This window comes from Lissotriton vulgaris, chromosome 8 (genome assembly GCF_964263255.1).
Source record: "Lissotriton vulgaris chromosome 8, aLisVul1.2, whole genome shotgun sequence".
Classification (NCBI taxonomy): domain Eukaryota; kingdom Metazoa; phylum Chordata; class Amphibia; order Caudata; family Salamandridae; genus Lissotriton; species Lissotriton vulgaris.
Genome location: NC_141696.1, coordinates 572855993 through 572876501, shown reverse-complemented (window position 1 = coordinate 572876501; position 20509 = coordinate 572855993). Strand labels below are relative to the sequence as shown.

Genomic DNA, 20509 nt, shown 5'->3' with positions numbered 1-20509 from the left:
GTTTTCATGAGTAAAGTATAAATGGCTCCCTTCTTATTGCTTTTTATTAATTCCTGTTACAAAGTAAATGTGATAATCCAGGGTGTGGATTGTTGCTCTATACTTAAGGTAGAGCAGACCTTACCACATCAGTGACCTGTGAGAAGCTAAGTAACACAATGTGATGCAAAGTGATGCAAATACAGTGAAAAACAACTTTTTGCAATCACGATTTTTTCCACTGAAATTTGACGGTAGTGCAAGGAATATCATGGGATTGTCCTATGGATAAAATGTGCATTTTCAGTAAATTTGCATACAGTATATGAGAAACACTTGGGCGATTGTCTTCATGTAGAGATTTTTGCTGGAGTGTGCACCTCCCCTCTGTTCCTCAGCACAACATGAAAGCAGGTCTAGTGCTGCACTACGATGGCATATTATGGTCAACTGCAACTGATGGCTTAGGTACACAATACACAGTAAATTCAGCCCTGAACTATTTTTTACAATCATGCAATTTTTCTAATAGTTGTGCATTGCTGAGTTGCACAAATGTAAGGAAAACGTGGCCTTACTGTGTCAGACCCTCATTACAAGTATCCCAGGCGAATACTACTGTTGCCAGTGTTGCATGGCTCAGTGTCCTGCACCTGGGGTGAAGTTTAGTTTTAATAGGTCCTGAAATATACCTGATCAAATTTCCCCTGCCCTCTCACATGGGCTGAGGGCCCCAATGATCCCCACCTATAGCAACAGGAATGCTTCTACAGTTAGACTCAACATTATATTGGCTGGCTTCATCTGAAGCAGACCTAAAGGCTCGATGTTTCCTCTTTGGAGAAAGCTTTATCTGGAAGACAGCCAAGTATGTGATGATGTTTGCTTCTATACATAAAACCTAGCTTTCTTTCAGGGAAGTGTTAGGTTATTGGGTATATACCCGTACCGCTGGACCCAAGCACCACTCTGCCGGCCAATTTTTACTCAACACAGGTCTTAATTCATCTATACTAACAATGACAACTCCAAAGGTAACTGCCACTATCCTTATACAAAACGAGCTTTCTTACCCCAATGGAACAGCATTTATAGACATCATTACATCAGGTCCAATCAAGAGCCTCTGCAAATACAGGTTAGTGTTCAACCAGGTACTACCATCCATGGAGGTAGAAAAGCTTTGCTTTAAAAAATTGACCAGAGATGGCAAAATATGCTTAGATTTTACAAACCGTGTAATGTTTTCATATTGAAATCTACTCAAAGCCAATTAAAAGTTTATTTTCTAAACTTGTTTGATCTTTCAAATCAGAATGCTCTCCCTGTGGATTCAGAAGTTCAATAATTATTTTCCAAAGGGGCTAATAAACTCACAGATTTGCATTATCCGGGCTTCGTAGCCAACATTTTTCTTGGAAAAAAAAAATATGCCCAATTATGGATCTTCACTAATTGAGTTCCTGTGGTTATCGTCAGTTCAAAATCAAGACATTCCGTTTTTCAGGGCCTTTTAGATTTGAAATACGTATATTTTACTGTTCTATATAGACACCCTCATACAAAAATGCTTTTGGTTTCTCTGTTAAGATCACTTTGATCAGTTGTCCATACTTTCCTTTAGTCTTTCTCCAGGGTCTAGGAAATCCACAAAGCTTCTCAACGCTGTTTTCCTTCAATCTGAGTGTATGAGATTGTTAGTTTACCTGGACAACTTTGTTTTGATAGCTCAAAAGTAGTTCCTTTGCAATGTAGTCCTTTGCAAATCATCTTCTCAGAATGGACAACCTCTTTGCAGTGAGGTACATGTCCCACCTAGGCAGGTTAAAATCATTTACTTACTTAATCTGTCTAAAAGGGTTCTTGCATGGGTGGTAATGGAGGTTCCCATGTAACCATCCATGGTTTTTGACGCAAAACTCTATTTACAAAATATAGTAGACAGGATTTTGCACCGAAAAAAATAACGCCACTTGAAAGCAGGCATAGATGCTATTATTTCTCCTAGTTTTTCCCACTTTGTATGATTGCTGCTCTGTACAGTATACATTCAAAGTAAGACACGTTTTACAGTTATTCTAAGCATTCTTTTGTAATGGGTGCTGCTCTGAGTTGTGCGAAGGTTTTGATAATCTTACTTATGAAGGGTATTGACGGTATTACAAGATGCAACAGTACCCACCCATTTTGACGTGCCTTGATTGGGATGAGGCTTAGTATGTGTTATTTGAGTTTGCACCCAATTACCACATTTTGCCTTTTTTTCTGGCAAATTGTTTTGGCGAAAAAAAGAGGATGTGTGGCAGCTACCACAAAATTCAGAATCCCGATTCAAGTATAGACTTCTGTTTGCACCTTGATCGGGTTTGTCTGGCACTCAGAACAAGGACTTATGATGGGAATCCATGTATATTAAACTTGATATTGAACAGAAAAAGAATACATATAAATCAGTCAAGCATCTGGACATAATAGCAAATGTATAGCTCCTTGTTACATACATGTCTTTACTTACCGACAACAACTTCAAAATATTTGGACTGGTTCATGCAGTGAGCTGCAGTAAGTATAAAGTATTGATTCAGAATCGTCCCACCACAGAATCCTTCCTGATTTTCATTCACCAAGAGAGCCTGAAACAATCAAACATGCTTGCCTTTAATATTACACTTATGTCAGGCAAGTAGGGAAAACAACTTCAGCGCCATGCTAAGCTTCACATAGAAACTGGAACATAAATCACAGAAGGGCCTTGGTTAAAGTTTGAGACCCTTGATCGGAATGCTTTCTGGCTAACTAATGCATACAATTTGGCAACTTCCTTTAGACAGCCTTCCACCAGTGTGTAGTTTGAGTTGATGGTTGTAGTGGAAGGTACCACCACTCAGGGCCATATGTATCAAGGCAAAATGGGTTTGCAAACGCCGAAATTCACAGAATTCCGGCGTTTGCGAACCCATTTTTGCTAAATGGTATGTATGAAACATTTTTGTTGCAAAATAAGGAATCGCTAAATTTGCCATTCCTAATTTTGCAATTGCATTTAAGGAATTGCAAATTTTGCGATTCCTTAAATGCAATGTATCAAGGAAAAAACATTCCAAAATGCCATTAAGGAATCGCAAATTACCACCAACTTTTAGTTGGTGGTAAGTTGCAAATTCTTTCAAAAAAGCATTATTTTAAAAATCAAAAGGTGCCATGTGACGCTCATACATGCCCTTAGAGGCATGTATGTTTGCCATATGCGCACACATGTCATTTTCAGGGGTGCAGCAGGGTGTTCTTGAGACACCCCTGCACCCTTGAAAATATTCACAATTTGCGATTAGCAAATTGCGATTCGCAATTTCCCCTTCATTCCTATGGGCCTCCTGGCCCATAGAAATGAATGGGAAATTATTCCTTAATTGAGATTAGCAATTTGCTAATCGCAATTATGGAATTTTAAGGAATCGCTAAAAAGAAGCGATTTTCTACATACATACCATTTTGTGATTTCTAAATAGCGATTCCTTAAAAATCGCTATTTAGGAATCGCAAAACGGAATGTTGATACATATGGCCCTCAGTCGCATAGTTAGACCAGTTGCTGTCCGTAGCGATCCCTGCGACCGTATGTAAGAGCGGGACGGGTGCTAGCAATACCTGAGGTGGCCAACCTTGTGGCATGTGTAAGAGCAGGAGGGTGCTGGCTATGCCGCAGGGAAGAGCAGGGGGAACTGCGGCCCCCAAAACTCATGTGCCCCCCCCCCCCTTGCTACCCCACTGCCACCACTCAAATTTCGGAGCATATTTTTCATCATTATATTTTGACCAAGCTGAGACAGAGAAAGGCATAAAAGGAAGAAAGAAGTAAAAAGAGAAAGATAGGTAAACAGAGACAAGGGAAACACCATGGCTGCAAGAGTGAAATAAAGAGACTGGAAGTACAGGGTGATGGAAGAAAAAGGCATGAGGCAAAATAAAGACTATGCAAGCGTGACAGTGAGCAACTCCAGTATTTGGCAGTACCAGCAGTGAACTAAAAAGAAGATCTTTGGGTCCCGTAACCTTTTTGTAAGCAAAATGTATACAAATTCAACGCTGCCTTTCACTTAGCTGCGGAGAGCCCGAAAAAGACAATGCTAGCAGGCATTATCATCCCACATTTTTTGAAAGCCAGGAGTAGTTTTGCTTAAGTACTGCAAGCTCAAGTACTGCCACGCCGCTCAGTTTCAAGGGTGAATAAGCTGTGAATTTTTTTTTTCAGGGATCTTCTCAAAGGAGGCACCTAACCATACCAAAAAAAGAGTCAACCACAAAAACCCCAATAAGCACAGAATTTGCCAAAAGATATTTGTAAGAAAACTATTGGTTTTATGGAATGTGGTGGGGTGGTCGGAGTCGGTGTGGGGGAGCGTGTGGGGGGGAGGGGAGGGGAGTGCACGGAGGAGCACAGGGGAAAGCAGAGCGTGGGGGAGTGAAATAATAAAATATTTAAAAACTTACCCGTTGCTGCTTTTGCCACCTCATGCCTGCTTCCTAGCCCCAGCAGACTGTGGCACAGAATCAAAGACTTCCTGTGCAATCCCTGCGCTGCTCTCATGCTAGGAGAGTAGCATGGGGATTTGCTTGAGCAGGCTGGTTTGATGCTCTGCTCAGGCACAGGTCTGTGCTTTTTCTCCAACCTGGCTGTCCTGTACAGCTGGGCTGGAGAAACATTACTGCACATGTCAGCTTGGCCAGCCAAAGAAGGCTAGCCAAACTATTAGCAGTGCATTCCGCTCCTCCCTCCCTTGGCCCACCCCCAACCCTCACTGCATATGCTGGCTCCCTCAGCAGGTGAACAATAAAACGATAATGAAATATCATTTTATTTTTCAGCTGCTGGCTCTCAGCCAGTGGGGCAATGCTCCTCCGCCACTCCGCCTCGTAGCTGACTGGATTGTTGCTAATATGATGTGTACTCCATGTATCTGCATCTGGTCTGTCTGGGATTATCCAGTCAGCAACTTTGGCTTTTGTTCGGGTCCTAAGTGGCTAGATTACTCTTGCCAAACAATGAAGACCCCTATTATTAGCATGAGGATATGGGGTAACATATAGGGTAACACGATATTTACTATAACTAAGTAATGTTCACAGACAGCTCCTATTGAAACAAGGCATAGTGATACATTGGCTGTGATTGTAGAAACTTTATCACAGTTTGGCTATGACTGTTTCTGCTACATATTCACCTGCTGGTGGACATTTAAAATGTGGCATTTTTATATTGTACAGATGGCTCATTTTCAACGTATAGAGCTAGAACATGTTCAACAAATTAGGATTAATATTGTGATTTTTTGTTAAGATGCAGGGCCCATTTGAGTCAGAAAGCGAACAAACAACAGCACTATTTGATAACTAAGGGCCTGATTATGAGTTTGGTGGTTACAACTCCACAGTTGCATCCGGTCCGCCCATTGTAGTACAAGGTTGTCGGATTGCTGTTCAAAAGACCGGCTGAGCACTGCCGAGAATTGCAGCCATTTGCCGGCCACCTCAACGTCAGCCGGGGGTAAGCAGCTGTCATAGGCGGTACAGAGAAGTCCCACCACCATCTGAATTACAAGTTGTATTTTGGATGAGCCGACCGTGGCAGTGGGACCCGCTCCTCTGAGTTGGAAGAATCAAAGGAATTGGAGTGCATACTCAACCATTTCCTTTTCTTCCCTTAAGTCACTGATGTGGATCCCTTTCCCCAGGTCCCCCCTTCACTGAAGCATCTTGACCCCAAGGAAAACAACCCTGTGGCACCGAAATCCGGGTACGTCTGGTTTGTACCATTTACCAATTGACTGCACTGGGCACATATGGTCCAGACTCCAGCAATGGGTAGTACAGATTTGTTCATGTGGCATGCATGTGTGTACTTTCAACACTTGTGCAGGCAAAATATTCACACCAGCATAGACAGATCTGAAAAAATATACACTGCTTTCAGACGTACCACCGCGGGGCCAGGAGACACATCATAATATGGCGGGTGGGAGACTGCTGCCGCTGCGGTCTTCTAGGGACAGCCACCACAGCAGTATTGCAGTAAGACCGCTGGACTCATAATCAGGCCCTATATTATTTATCACTAATGAAGAATAGAAAAACTACTGAAGATGAGATCAGTACATACCTGCCAGGGACATTCACCAGGAGAGCAGGCCCTCCCTCCAACTATCCTAGTGTCAACGTCTATATCATCCTCAGCAACTGGATAATATGAGGCGAAGTTATCGTCAACTGTCTCTGTGGTGACATTTTCATTGTGGGTGGTATCATTAACTGTCTCTGCAGTAACATTTTCAATGTCGGTGGTTTTATTACTAGCTGTAAAATTCTGCTGCTCAACTTGAACTCTAGAATCATCTTTGGAGTCAATCAGACTGGGCTCATCAGGTGAGACTGCTCTCTTCCGTCTGATCGCATGGCGTTTCCCACATGGAAATTCCCCTAAAAAAAATGTAATACAAGTAGGTAACTATGCAGTAAGATGATCATTAAATGCATTTATTTGTTATTTTACATCTAGTGCTACAAAACTTCAAAACATGACATCATATCATTTTTAAATATACACAAAAACAATTGCTCAGGGAAGCCACTGAAAAGTTAAATTCAAATGTTTATGTGGCAGCACAAACTACAGAGAAAGGCTGTATTAATTCCAGACGTAAAACTTCTGTGGCATCAGTGGCACATAAAATGGCTTTGGATAGAATACAGTATCTTAAACATTCTCAAACCTCAATTTCAGAACCTTTTACTATTCATTATAAGATAAGTTTTTTGTCAAACTTTGTATATTGTCTTTGCCTTTGACAGTTAGGGTTTAGCAGTTCAAGTAGCATCTTCAGACATTGGTTCACATGCATAGACTTCACAAAAAGTGTTAATTCAATGCATATCCTGGTTCAAAATCCACTTCTTGCTTGCGAGAAGATGAAATGCAAAAAAATAAATAGGATATCTTCACACCCCTTACAACCCATACAGTGGATATATATATCCTTCCCATGGCACATAGCAATGGACAGGCCCCGGGGTGGGGTCCCGTTGCCCAATTTTGAGCTTGGAGGGGGGCAGCATGGCCCCCTCCCTCTTTAAAAACATTTAAAAAAATGAAAGGCTGGGCCCCGGGGGATGAGGTCCCCGGGGCCCAAATTGGCCAGGGTAGGGGACAGCATGGCCTCCTTCCCTCTTTTAAGAAAAGTTTAATTAAAAAAGGGCTGGCCCCGGGGGATATGGGGTCTCGGGCTGAAATGGCCTCTCTCCTTTACAGTAAAAAAAGATTATAACAATGTAAAGGCTGGGCTCCGGGGAATGGGGATGTCCTTGGGGGTCAACTACCCCTCCTGTGATCTCCATCAAGTCCCACAGAGCGGGATACTAAGAGATCTTCGGAGGTCACGCCCCCTTTCTCCACCACTCTGCCAACGCAGCTTGTGGTGCTCTACTGGTTGGGATATGAAGTCCACTTTACACCTGAGGGACCTTGGGGGCCAAGAAGCCCTCCTGGTACCTCCTGTAAGTCCTACACAACGGGATACCTGAGAGATGGTCAGAGACCCAATCCCTGTTCTCCCCCACTCTGCAAACATGACTAATACTTAAAAACCATAAAAATTCACTGAACAAACCTAAGGTTACAGGGACATTATAGCTAGTGAGCTAACTATAACTTGCACCCCCACAATGCACTGCTTTCTACCTCACATCACATCACTGATAACATCACTGATGACATCTCAAATAATATTACTGATGACATAATCCACAGAATCTCTGACGCATCCACTCACCTTTCGTAAACCCACTTCAACTTCCACACTACCATTCTCAGACCCACTCACACACCCTTACCAGTACTTACACAGCCATACACTGATTCATAGATCAGTGCACATATTCACTCACAAATTCACCCACAGACATATCCACTCATACACACATACAGCCACTCGCACACTGAGTCAGTCACCCATACAGCTACTCACACACCTACTCACTCACCCATACAGCCAATTACACAGCCACTTACTCCCCCATACAGTTACACACACTCATTAACTCACCTATTCAAACCTATACTAATGTGTACTCACTCACCTATACAGTCACTGACACAAGCACACACTCACTCACTCACACACCTACTCACTCACCCATACAGTCAATTACACAGCCACTTACTCCCCCATAGAGTTACACACACTCATTAACTCACCTATTCAAACATATACTAATGTGTACTCACTCACCTATACAGTCACTGACACAAGCACACACTCACTCATACAGCAACTCTCACATTCACTCATTCACCCATACACTCACTCACATATCCCATAATTCACTTATACTGCCTTTCACATACTCAGTTACTCCCACATATACCAATGACACATGCATTTAATCATGGACACAGCCATACATACACTCACTCACACACACACCCATACAGCCCCTCACACACACTCACTCACCCATACAACCCCTCACACACACACACTCGCTAACCCATACAGCCACAGACTCACCCAGTCACTCATCCAAACAGGCAGTCACACACCCCTCACCCACCCACACAGACACTCAGACACCTTTAGAGGTACCCAGACAACCAAACACTCACCCATACAGAAACGTCCGGGAAAGAGAGCCGTGTTCAGAGCTCTAGGGGATGGGGGCATTCTCACTCACTTCCGTTCTGCCATCACCGGGTCAGCGCTCTAGTGGCTGAAATCGGGTAGTGGCAAGTATTAAAACACGCACTTTAACGCGATCGCCTAGAACCGACACAGGCCGGAAGCAGAATACTCACGTGCAGGTGCGGCTGCAGGTCAGTGCGGTCTTGGTATAAGAATCCAGAATTGCCCCAAAAACTTTTTACTTTTAAATTGTGCTAAAGTCTTTTATTATTGAATGTGATTTTACTCACTCTGTGTTGTGCTTCAGGGAAAGAGAGCTGTGTTCAGAGCTCTAGGGGATCGGGGCTTTCTCCCTCACTTCCGCTCTGCCATCACCGGGTCAGCGTTCTAGAGGCTGAACGCAGGTAGTAGCAATCAACTAAATGTGCATGTTTGCGCGTCCGCGCAGCGGGCGCGCCAAAGGCAAGCCCAACTGCGCACATCCGCGCCCGGCCGGGACCAGGGGCCAGAACCCCTGCACTACTTGCCCCAGACCGTTACACATATAACAGCACTGACCTTAGGAATCTAAATAACCTCCCGAAAACTCATAGTGGGAAAATCTTCCTCCCAGATAGGATCCCGCATGAATGTTCTACCTGTAGACACAATGTTACAACTCAAAATCCCATCCCAACTCCGGCTAAGGTTAAATTCAGTCTCCTACTTCTCAACTATAGAACTCTGCCTAAACACACTGTAGAAATCTGGATGCTACTCAGAGACCAAGACCCTGATGTGCTTTTCCTTACGGAAACTTGACTCTCCCCTTGCTCTAAGCCAGACATCGCACAAGCCCTCCCTCCTGGCTATTTGTTACAAAGAGTGGACCTCTCCAATGGTCCAGGGGGTGGGATCGCTATTGCTTACAAGGATCAGTTCACTTGCTGCCTATTGGGCTCCCCCCTCGAAGACTGTGAAAATGGCCATTTCTTCATAGTATTCTCCCCACATATTGCCCTCACAGGCATTTTGATCTATTGCCCGCCTGGGCCAATAGGGTAATTCAACAAATCCGTTCTGGAAACCCCTATCAACCTAGCCAGTGCATCGAGTAATTTTACGATCCTGGGAGACTTTAATCTCCAATTCAATGAGCCTCTCGCTCTCAATGCTGGTGAGTTGACCAGAGATCTTCTTTCTCTCAATCTCTCTCAAAGAGTTAACACACCCTCGCATACCGGAGGTCACATTCTGGACCAAGTGTTCTCTAGCTTGCCCGACCTTAAGGGTATCAACCCTATCCCCCTACCTTGGACAGATCACTCTCTGGTAAGCCTGCTCTGGTCACCACAGACACCCAGACGCACGATACAGCCATCCTGGACACTCTGCCACCCCTGGAATAAACTCCCCATAGAGGAATGGTCTCAGGAGCTGGAAAAGACAACACCCAGCTTAAACCAATGCCCAATACTAGCTAATGAGGACTTTCTCAACTGGATCGAAGAGTCACTCAACATGCTCCTTCCCAGAATCAAAATAAAGAGGACGACGGTCCCCCGAAATGTCCCTTGGTTTACCCCAGATTTACGCACCCTGAAACAACAATGTAAAGTGAAGGAAAGTTATTGGAAGAGAGATTTTCTTCCCTCTAAAAAACAGGACTATAGACTCGCCATTCTTGCCTACAAAACAGAACTTAGGAAAGCGCAAGCATCCTACTATGAGAACAGAATCTTAGCCGCATCCTACTCATTCAAAGACAATTTTAATATCATCAAAAAGCTACTTAAAGCCCCCCCCCCTACATCAGTTTCAGACCCCTCTGGCATACGGTGTAACAAACTTGCAGGGTCCTTTAATAAAAAAATCCAGCTGATCCTTGAATGCCTCCCTACCAAGGACGATGATGATCTTCCTCCTCGCCTCCCTACGAAGCCACAAGTAGGACCCCCTGCGCACCTCCTAGACAACTTTCCACCTATGACCAAAGAATCCATTACCTCTCTGAAGACCACAGTAAAGAGTGGTTCCCCCACCGACCCTGCACCATTGAGCATCTTGAAACAGGTCATGCCTATTATAGCCCCCATCCTGACTAATCTGATCAAGGCCTCACTCACTGCGGGACTAGTTCCCCCCAAGTGGAAAGAGGCAAGGGTCAAAGCTCTACTAAAAAAGCCCAACTTGGACCCGACAGACTTGGGCAACTACCGCCCCATATCCCTTCTCTCGGCCATAAGCAAGGTAATAGAGAAACACCTCAACTCAACTCTCTCTGGTTTCCAACAAAGCCATAACCTGTTCCGTCCCTCGCAAACGGGCTTCCGACCACGCCAAAGCACCAAAACAGCTCTACTGGCAGTGGTAGAGGAGAGCAGGAAAATCCTAGACTCAGGAGGTTCGGCGGTCATTCTACTCCTTGACCTGAGCGCCGCTTTAGATATAGTAAATCACTCGATTATGATCCAGCGACTCAGGAACATAGGAGTGGATGGCACGGCGCTCCAATGGCTAGCCTCCTTCATAGAGGGTAGAACCTATCAGGGTTTTGAAGAAAATACTATTTTCAAACCTACATTCCTTCAGAGCGGGGTGCCTCAGGGCTCCTTGCTAAGCCCAACCCTTTTTAATGTTTACATGTCCTCGCTAGCATACATAATAGACCTACATGGTATTCGTATAGTCGCCTACGCTGATGACACTCAGCTTGTGGTAGGGCTTAATCAACCCAATCAGGAAACCCATACCCTTTACTCCTGCTTGAGCGACTTCTCAAACTAGATGGATGAGTCCCAGCTCAAACTTAATGGGGGGAAAAACTGAAATTATGATCTGGGTAATCCCTTTCAGTTTTAACCCCAGTCTGATGTGGCCTTCTTGCATGGGCCCAGCCCCTTTCCCACAATCAGAAATTAAGAGCCTTTGGATATGGTTGGACCAGGATCTCAGCATCAGGACTCAAGCCAGGAAAACAGCAGCCCTGTGCTACGGCCTCCTGAGAACGGCGCAAAAGGTTCTACCCCTCCTTCCCCCGAAAGCAAAGAAAGTAATGGTCCAATCCCTAATACTCTCCAGATTCGACTATGGGAACGCACTGTACTTAGGCACTCCTAGTTCCGCAGTCAGGAAACTTCAAACCGTTCAAAATAGCGCAGCAAGGCTGCTGACAGGAACTTCCAACAGGCTTTCGGCCAGACGGCCCTCCGCACCCTCCACTGGCTCCCGGTTCAAGAGCGGATCAAGTTTAAGGCTTTGCGCCTTGTACATAAAGCATTGCAAGGTCTCAGCCCACCCTCGATCTCTACTATGATTCACCCATACAAAGCCAATTGGAACCTTCGTTCAGATGATCTTCATCTGGCAGAGACTCCTAGGATCAAGAGATCCAGGAGCGGTGGCAGACTTTTCTCATATAATACTTCTAGATTATGGAACCCCCTGCCTCTCCACCTACGCGTAACTCAGGACCACATGGCTTTCCAGAAGGAACTAAAGACCTTGCTCTTTTCCTAGTTCCCTGGCTCCCTGTGTTGGTGACTTAGCGCTGGGAAGCCTCCGGGTATCCATGCGCTCTATAAATGCTCTTCCATTCCAATTCCGTTCAGTAGTTTTGGCTGTAGCCTTGCACAAATTTCCTATGGGAAATTGATTATTTGACTCTTATTTTTTGTATTTCTCAAAAACTACTGAAAAGGATTAACACCATTTAAAACAAGCATTTACAATGCAACGGTTGCGCCTTTGGAGAAGTTTACATTGCCAATAGTTTAACCTCTCGCAAAGGTGAGAACTATTGTACCCTACGGACGACCTCAGCAGACAGCAATTACTACCACACACACACACACAGACCCAGCCCCACACACCCAGAGCCAGCCACACCCAAAGCCACCCCCCCACACACACACACACACTGGAGCAGTCACACAAACACACACACACTGGAGCAGTCACATACACTGGAACAGTCACACACACACACACACACACACACACACTGGAGCAGTCACACACACTGGAGCAGTCACACACACACACACACACACTGGAGCAGTCACACACACACTGGAGCAGTCACATACACACGCACATACTCTGGAGCAGTCACATACACACACACCCAGGAGCAGTCACACACACACACACACCCAGGAGCAGTCACACACACACACACACCCAGGAGCAGTCACACACACACACACACCCAGGAGCAGTCACACACACACACACACCCAGGAGCAGTCACACACACACACACACCCAGGAGCAGTCACACATGAATCTCGTGAACCTACCAGGCACTTTAAGAGAACGTCACGTATTGTAATTCAATGAATTATTTTGTATAATGTTATGCATATGTATGACGCTATCCTTATGCAGCTTCATACTGTACTAGGGAAATGTATATTGCAATAAACATTTTGAACATTAAAAAAAATCTGTGCCATCCTGCAGGAGGAGGTCATGGGGCCTTTCATGATTGGGCAATGGCCGCCCATCCAGCAGTGATAGTGGTCCCAGACCAGCAGCGCACCAAGGAAGGGACAGAATGGCGCGTCCGGCCCTGGTTGCTGCAATCAGAAAATCAACAAACTTTGAATATTGAAACACCACCTGCTCAAATATTAGCGCGCTCAAATACCGCTGCAGGCGCGAGCGGTGGGCGGGTCAGCAGTCTAGTCAGCTGCACCTGTGTGCAACCACACCCGTGGCAGCAGGTGTGCTTAATTGGGTCAGGCTGTGAGAACGGGCGCGTGCTGGGTGGCTCTGACTCAGAATTACCCAAGAAGCAATATATGATCTAATGTGGCCGGTGCACCAGACCTGAACAGCACAAACAGCCGTAGGGGTGTGCGGTGCGGGCCAGAGGAAATGTGCCATGGTGTGTTAGTAATGCAAACATTTACCCTTCCCTCTGGACCCATCCCTGTGTTACTCGCCTCTTGACGTGCAGACGCTGCAAAGTACTTTAAACAAATTGGAGCAGCGATGGGGCAGTCACTCGGGGGAGCCTCTCCACTCGCAAAACACCAGGCGGGTGACCCTCAACAACAAAAGGAGCACCCAGCTCAGACTCAGAGCTCTGATGCACCGGGACAAAGCAACCATGTCAGACAAATGTTACCTCTTGGAATGCGAAGTGCAGCTGCTGGGGCGTCCTGGGGGCGTTTAAGGATCAGGACAGTCAATTCATGCATTTGTGTTTTTTGTTAAAGCTCTTCCCAAATTGAACTGGCAGGAGATACGAAGGCAATCCGCTCTGGATTACAATATGGGTCACAAACATACTGCATGTTCAAAAATCTTATGGGTCAAGGCACCTGGGGCACATATCTTCGCGAGTCCAGCAATTCCCCGTGTATAATACCACGACTGGGGGTTAATTCACTTTCTGGATAAATCTGAGCAGCGTCGTCACAGGTTTAATTCATCATAATATGGTATAACTGGTTAACTGCACAGCACACCCTTTAACATTCAGGTCATGGGTGTGTATCTTATGTAAACCGCTGTGTCGGTTACTACTAATGCCGCAGATATTCTTGTGTTACTGCAGGTTAAAGGGTATTACTAGTGTAGAAGAAGATACGTGGCATTGTGACTGTTCTGCATCTCTCTCGAATATGGTGCTCGGAAAACTCAGGTCTCTGTTGCAGCATAGTTTAGCTGACATACTTGCGAAGTGACACGCTGAGTGCCTTTGTTTCCTGGATGCCATTGGCATGACGGTGTTGGTTCCAGCCTGCTCCCACCAGTGAGACTAGAACAAGAGGGGTGCTGATGGTTCTTTAAGTGAGGCATTTACGTTGGGCCCACCTGAAACTGAGAGTTCAGCGGCCCCTCTCGGTTGCTGCTCTGAACACGATGCAGCAAACGCTCGAGTTAAGGTGTCCGCGAATTCCACGTAACACACCGAGAACCTTTCAGCGAGACTCGGACTCCACAGACCCGCTTCCCAGATACAGCTCAGTAGCAACTACCGGATCCGGGACCCGGATGAACCTTTCTCGTTCGCAGGCAGCGCTGGCCTGGGTAGAACAGCAGTAGCGAGAAAGCACTGGGTCTGTGTATAACGAGCTGGTCGTGGATACCAACTAAGTGACGTGGCTAAAGCGACGGCTGCAGAGATCTGTGAGCAGCCTGCAGGTGGCAAGTTCGAGTCCCAGTGGACAGTGCAGTAGGTTAATACACCTGCTGCAGAGATTTGTGTTCAACCTCCTGGTCTCAGTGGTTGGTCTATTGGGAACCGGATAACTAAGTGGGATAAGGCAACTGCTGCTAAAATCTGCGTGCAGTAGAAAGGTTAACATTTCGGAGGCAGAAGACAGGGCGACAGTTTCAGTGGGTAATGGCGGCACTTGTGATTTATTATAGGTGTACAAAGCTGCAAGTGTGACTGAGACAGGAAGCGCCTCATGATAAAGCGCGTTGATATTCATTTGGCTGAGAGGTCGCCGTCCTCATGAACTTCAAGAGCACAGACACATGTAAGCGAAAGGCAGGATTACGAGGGTGGGGTCAAGTTGAGTGTACAGTGCAAGATTTGGAGGCAGAAGGAGCACTACTCTAGGCCGCAGGGGTCAGGGTGGTTGCTAGACAGCAGGAGTTAGATGGGCCCACGGGCCCGGCTGCTGGCTCCTCGGTGCCCGGCTGCGGGCTCCTCGGTGCCCGGGCAGGGACCCGGCCGCGGGCCCCAGAGTGCAGGGGCCAGGCTGGGCGTGCCGAGCTGCAGGAGTTAGAAGCCTGCAGGGGTCACGCTGAAGTGCCTCAGCCTGCAGGAATTTGATGGCACGGAATTTGATGGCCAGTTGACCCAAGCTCAGCTGCAGGAGTTAGTAGAGTGCATGGTCAGGCGGAAGTACCTCAGGAAGTTCGTGGTCTCAGGCTGGGTTCTTTGGACTGCAAGGCTGAGAGAGCTAGAGTCCAGGCAGGTGGGGGCACCAGGGGCAGGGCTGGGAGCGTGCAGTTTCCGATGGTTCGGGTGCCTCCCCGAGGTGCATCAGACATACGGCTTCAGTTCCAGGGGTCGAACCATTCGATTCTGACTGCTGGGCAGAGACTGGTGCAACTTCGTGACGGCGGAGGGCAGGGGATATGAGCCGGGCTTGGTGTACCAGTGATGCCGGCAAGCAGGGGGCAGCCCAACTACTCAGTGCTCCAGAAGGACAGACCGAAAAGGGATCAGAATGATGACAAATGGTCCAGGGGTCATGTGAGCTCTCCATAAGGCAGCAGGAGCCAATCTTGACTGATCCTGAAAGACACACATGGCCCAAGGGGCAGGCAGAGCGTTTCTGAGGTTCATAGAGTGGGGAGGGGCGCAGGTCGGATGCTCCCAACATGATGGTGGATGTAGGGGTCCTCGGAGAGCACCGGATTTGTCGAGAGGAAGCGGGCGCGGGTTGTAGAGGTCAGGCGTGTGCTCTGCACGTCCACGTGCAACAGCTGTGACTAAATATTAAGGAGGTACGCATTTTATTTGCATTTATAAGCAGCGCGGACCCACTGCATAAACTAAGGCTAGTCCCCTCTCCCTCCCGAAAGTGCGTACCTCGGATGTAGGCGCACTTGCTCTCGTCCAGCTGGCTGGATGATGACGCCCCCATGCTGCCTCTTGGACAGGGAGCTCGCGGGTGCCCAGGGCAGAGCTGTCAGCGGCCGGCGTTGGCTGTTCAGGGAGGGGCTCCGGCGCGGGTGCTGCTCCCAGCTAATCTGTGCGAGCTCCTGTGCTCGTCTTCAGTAAAAAATGAAAACTTCCTGCCAGAGGCAAACAAGTCAGGTCCCGGGCCGCGCTGTGATTGGCTGATGTCACGGGGGTGTCCCGGGCCGGCAGCCAATCACAGCGCGGCCCGGGAATGACGTCACGGGGGTGTCCCGGGCCGGCAGCCAATCGCAGCGCGGCCCGGGACAAAGGGGCGGGGCTTAAAAAAGCACCAGAAACGCCCCCGAATCGCGTTTTCAAGAGAAAGCGCGATTGACAGCCTCTGTCTCCCAATGGCTAGCCTCCATTTATGGAGCTAGCCAATGAGAGACAGAGGCGGGTCATCAAGCCGATATTGAACTCAAGAGGTTTTTTAGCTGCAGGCAAAACCTAAAAAGGTCGCTTTCTGAACCAGGCTCTACTTTCCTGCCAAATTTAGGGTAATTCCGTTCAGCAGTTCGAGCTGCAGCTCGTTGCATTCACTGGAGTGGTAATAGTAAATGTTACCCTCCCGTTATCCTACGGTAAAAATATTGTATATTTTTTATTAATATTATGTTAATATATATATATGTATTAAAAAATAAAATGGCATTTTTTTATAACTTAAGTTAATTCTTTAATAATTTTGAGGTTATATAAGTATTTTTAAGTATGTTTTAGTTAATTATATTCATTATTTCATTAATTTTAAATTAATTTTAAGACATTTAAAAAAATCGATATTTTGACTAACTCTATTTTTTAAAACGATATTTTTGATTCAATATTTTTGTACTTACCTGTTTGTAGATAGGAATTCGCTATTTTGCATTCTATATTTTTTCTTCGATAATTTGGTCATTCTATATTTGTGTATTCGATATCATGTCAGTGATCCGCTAACTGGGTATTTAGAAGAGCGTATCAATAGTATGTAGCTGGTTAGAGGCCTGCATGCATCGTGTAAAAAATATTGTACCTGCACTTGTGTTAGTGGCTAGGCCATTCCTTAAGTATATGACTAATAACTGGAGTAATTTCAGTGCTGCAAAGAGAGTGCATGCTAGATGTATTAGTGCTTTGGTATTGGCAGAGTGATAGGATACATAGATAGTGCTGGATGGTTGAATGGAGAAGTGCATGGGACAGATAGAAGGATTCCTAGACTGCATTGGCACTAACTGAGTATTTAAAGACTGTATCAATGCTATGTAGCTGATTAGAGGTCTGCATGCATAGTGCACAGAATATTGTAGCTGAACTAGTTTTACTGGCTAGGCCATTCCTTAGGTACATGACTAAGAACTAGAATAATTTCAGTGCTGCAAAGAGAGTACATGTTGAATTTATAAGTGCTTAGGTATTGCGGAGTGATTGGATACGTAGATAGTGCTGGATGGGTGATTGGAGAGGTGCATGGGACAGACAGGAGGATTCCTAGGTTGCATGGGTAGTACTTGACTAAGTTACTGGTTAGAAGTTTATATATATATAGTGTACAGCTGAATGTAGTTGTGCATTGATAGTGTTTGGATTACTTAATCTTACCTTGACAGTAGTACATATCAAAAAATGCTAAATATTATTTTCAGTTATTATAAGTGCTTAGGTATTGGTGGAGTAATAGGATAAGTAGCTACTGCTGGATGGGTATTGGAGAAATGCATGGTACAGACAGGAGGATTCCTAGACTGCATAAGTTCTAACTGGATATTTAGAATGGTATGTAGCTGGTTAAAGGCCTGCATGCATAGTGTACAAAATATTGTACCTGCACTTGTATTAGTGGCAAGGCCATTCTTTAAGTATATTACTAATAAGTGGAGTACTTTCAGTGCTGCAAAGAGAGTGCATGCTCAATTTATAAGTGCGTAGGTATTGGTGAAGTGATAGGATACATAGATGGTGCTGGATGGATGAATGGAGAACTGTGTGGGACAGACAGAAGGATACCTAGACTGTATAGGTAGTAACTGAGCATTTAAAAGACTATATCAATGCTATGTAGCTGTTTATAGGTCTGCATGCATAGTGCACAGAATATTGTAGCTGTACTAGTTTTTCTGGCGAGGCCATTCCTTAAGTACATGACTAGTAACTAGAATAATTGCAGTGCTGCAAAGAGAGTACATGTTGAATTTGTAAGTGCTTAGGTATTGGCGGAGTGATAGTATATGTAGATAGTGCTGGATGGGTGATTGGAGAAGTACATGGCACAGACAGAAGGATTCCAACACTGCATAGGTATTAACTGGGTATTTAGAAGAGCGTGTTAATAGTATGTAGCTTGTTAGAGATCTGCATGTATAGTGTACAAAACATTGCACCTGTACTTGGGTTAGTGGCTAGGCCATTCCTTAAGTATATGACTAATAACTGGAGTAATTTCAGTGCTGCAAAGTGAGTGCATGCTAAATTTATAAGTGCTTAGGTATTGGCAGGATGGGTAAATGGACAAGTGCATGGGACATACAGAAGGATCCATAGACTTCATATGTACTAACTCAGTATTTAAAAGACTGTATCAATGCTATATAACTGATTAGAGGTCTGCATGCATAGTGCACAGAATATTGTAGCTATACTAGTATTGGTGTGTCTATTGTTTCGAGAAAGGTAGTCAGTATTTTAGAGTGTGAAGAGGTGCATCAGATGATCATGTGGATGATGTCATCATGGTTGTCATTTGAGATATCATCAGTGATGTCATCAGTGATGTCACTGACCATGTCATGAGTAACGTAATTTGTGATGTCATCAGCAGTGCATTGCGGGGGCGCGAGGTATAGTTAGCACAACTAACTATAACAGCCGAATTTCTCTTGTTTTGTGCGAGTGAAATGTCCAACTAACTATGACGTCTATGAAACCTGTGTTTTTTCCAGTGAATTTCTGAGGTTTCTTAAATGCTAATTTCTAACTATAATGTCCCTGAAACTTGTGCTTTTTTCAGTGAATTTATTATATATGTATTTAATCTCCTCTCACTCTTACAAGGAAGGAATCAGCACTCAGGTTGTAGTTTGGAAGTATTTAATCTGCAAAGGACGTGATCCACGCATTTCGGCTAGTCTGAACTTTGCTAACGATACAAGACGTCATTGTAACATCCTTATTTATATGTGCAAATGCCTCCAGTTGCCAACATTAAAAAGGACTCATATTACTTTAATCTAAAAATCTGGAGGCCATATTGGCCTGGTCACAATGTGAAAATTCCAGAATTGATTGCAAACATCAACATAAATAATGGACTACACATTACTTTAAAGTGAAAGGCTATCGGCCATATTAATCTGGGCACATTGCGTATTATAATGGTTCTTACACGAAAGAAAAGTAAAAGAGGTGTTAATATACACACACTATCTCTAATAAGTTGTAGCGATTATAGTTCCATTCCATTCACAGCTCATTTGAGATGTCATGAGTGATGTAACCCACCATGTAATTAATTATGTAATGTCTTAGGTCGTTTGCAGTACATTGCGGGGGCGTAAGTTATAGTTAGCTCAGGTAACTATACCTGCTGAATTTCACTGGTTGTGTATGAGTGAAATCTGAGTCTAACTATACCGTCCCTGTAATCTTAGTTTTTCAGCAAATTTCTAGTTTTTTTTAACGTTGAGTAAGATGCATATCACAATGGATGGTGGGGGGGTGGAAGCAGGGCCTGGCATTGTGATGCCCCCACCCAAGCTTTCGGCTCCTGCCTTCCCTCCTCCTAGCCATCCATTGTCCAAGTACATGTCCCTGCTCCCTTATTACAGCCATGTGTGGCCGTTGTTCTGCCACTGGCCTTCCCGCCTTCTCTGAACAGTTGGCTTGCTGCCCCATCCACCTCCTCCCTATCCTCTCTTGTCTGAATCCATGGACTAGTCTCCTCGCTCCTGCCATGCACCGTCTGAAGTGCTGCCACTGCCCTCCATTTAGCATGATGTACCAGTCCACTCCTCCTGCCCTCCATTGCCCAATTTTATCCCCCATCATTGACCTCCTGCTTAGCCTCTGTGCTTAGCTTGCTGCACCTATTCTCCTTTCCCCTGTGCTCTAATGTCTGTGTGTATGCCCCTGCTCCATCCTTTTTGCCCACCATGTGTCATGGAGCTGCCACTCCTATCTACTCTGAGTGATCTGTTGTGCTGCCACTCCCCTTTCACCTGCCTAGCATTGTCAGATGACTGTA

At 45.4% G+C, this 20509-nt stretch overlaps 1 protein-coding gene across 1 annotated transcript in view; it reads right to left on the bottom strand.

Annotated features, from left to right (window-relative positions):
• The window catches only part of LOC147697733 (coagulation factor X-like), a 239371-nt gene that overhangs the window by 12446 nt on the left and 206416 nt on the right, over positions 1-20509 (bottom strand). Inside the window, exons 6-7 of the mRNA XM_086934405.1 lie at positions 6137-6453; positions 2495-2612 (exon numbers count right to left, since the gene is read on the bottom strand). Coding sequence (XP_086790531.1) covers positions 2495-2612; positions 6137-6453 — 435 coding nt within the window. The remainder of the gene's footprint in view (positions 1-2494; positions 2613-6136; positions 6454-20509) is intronic.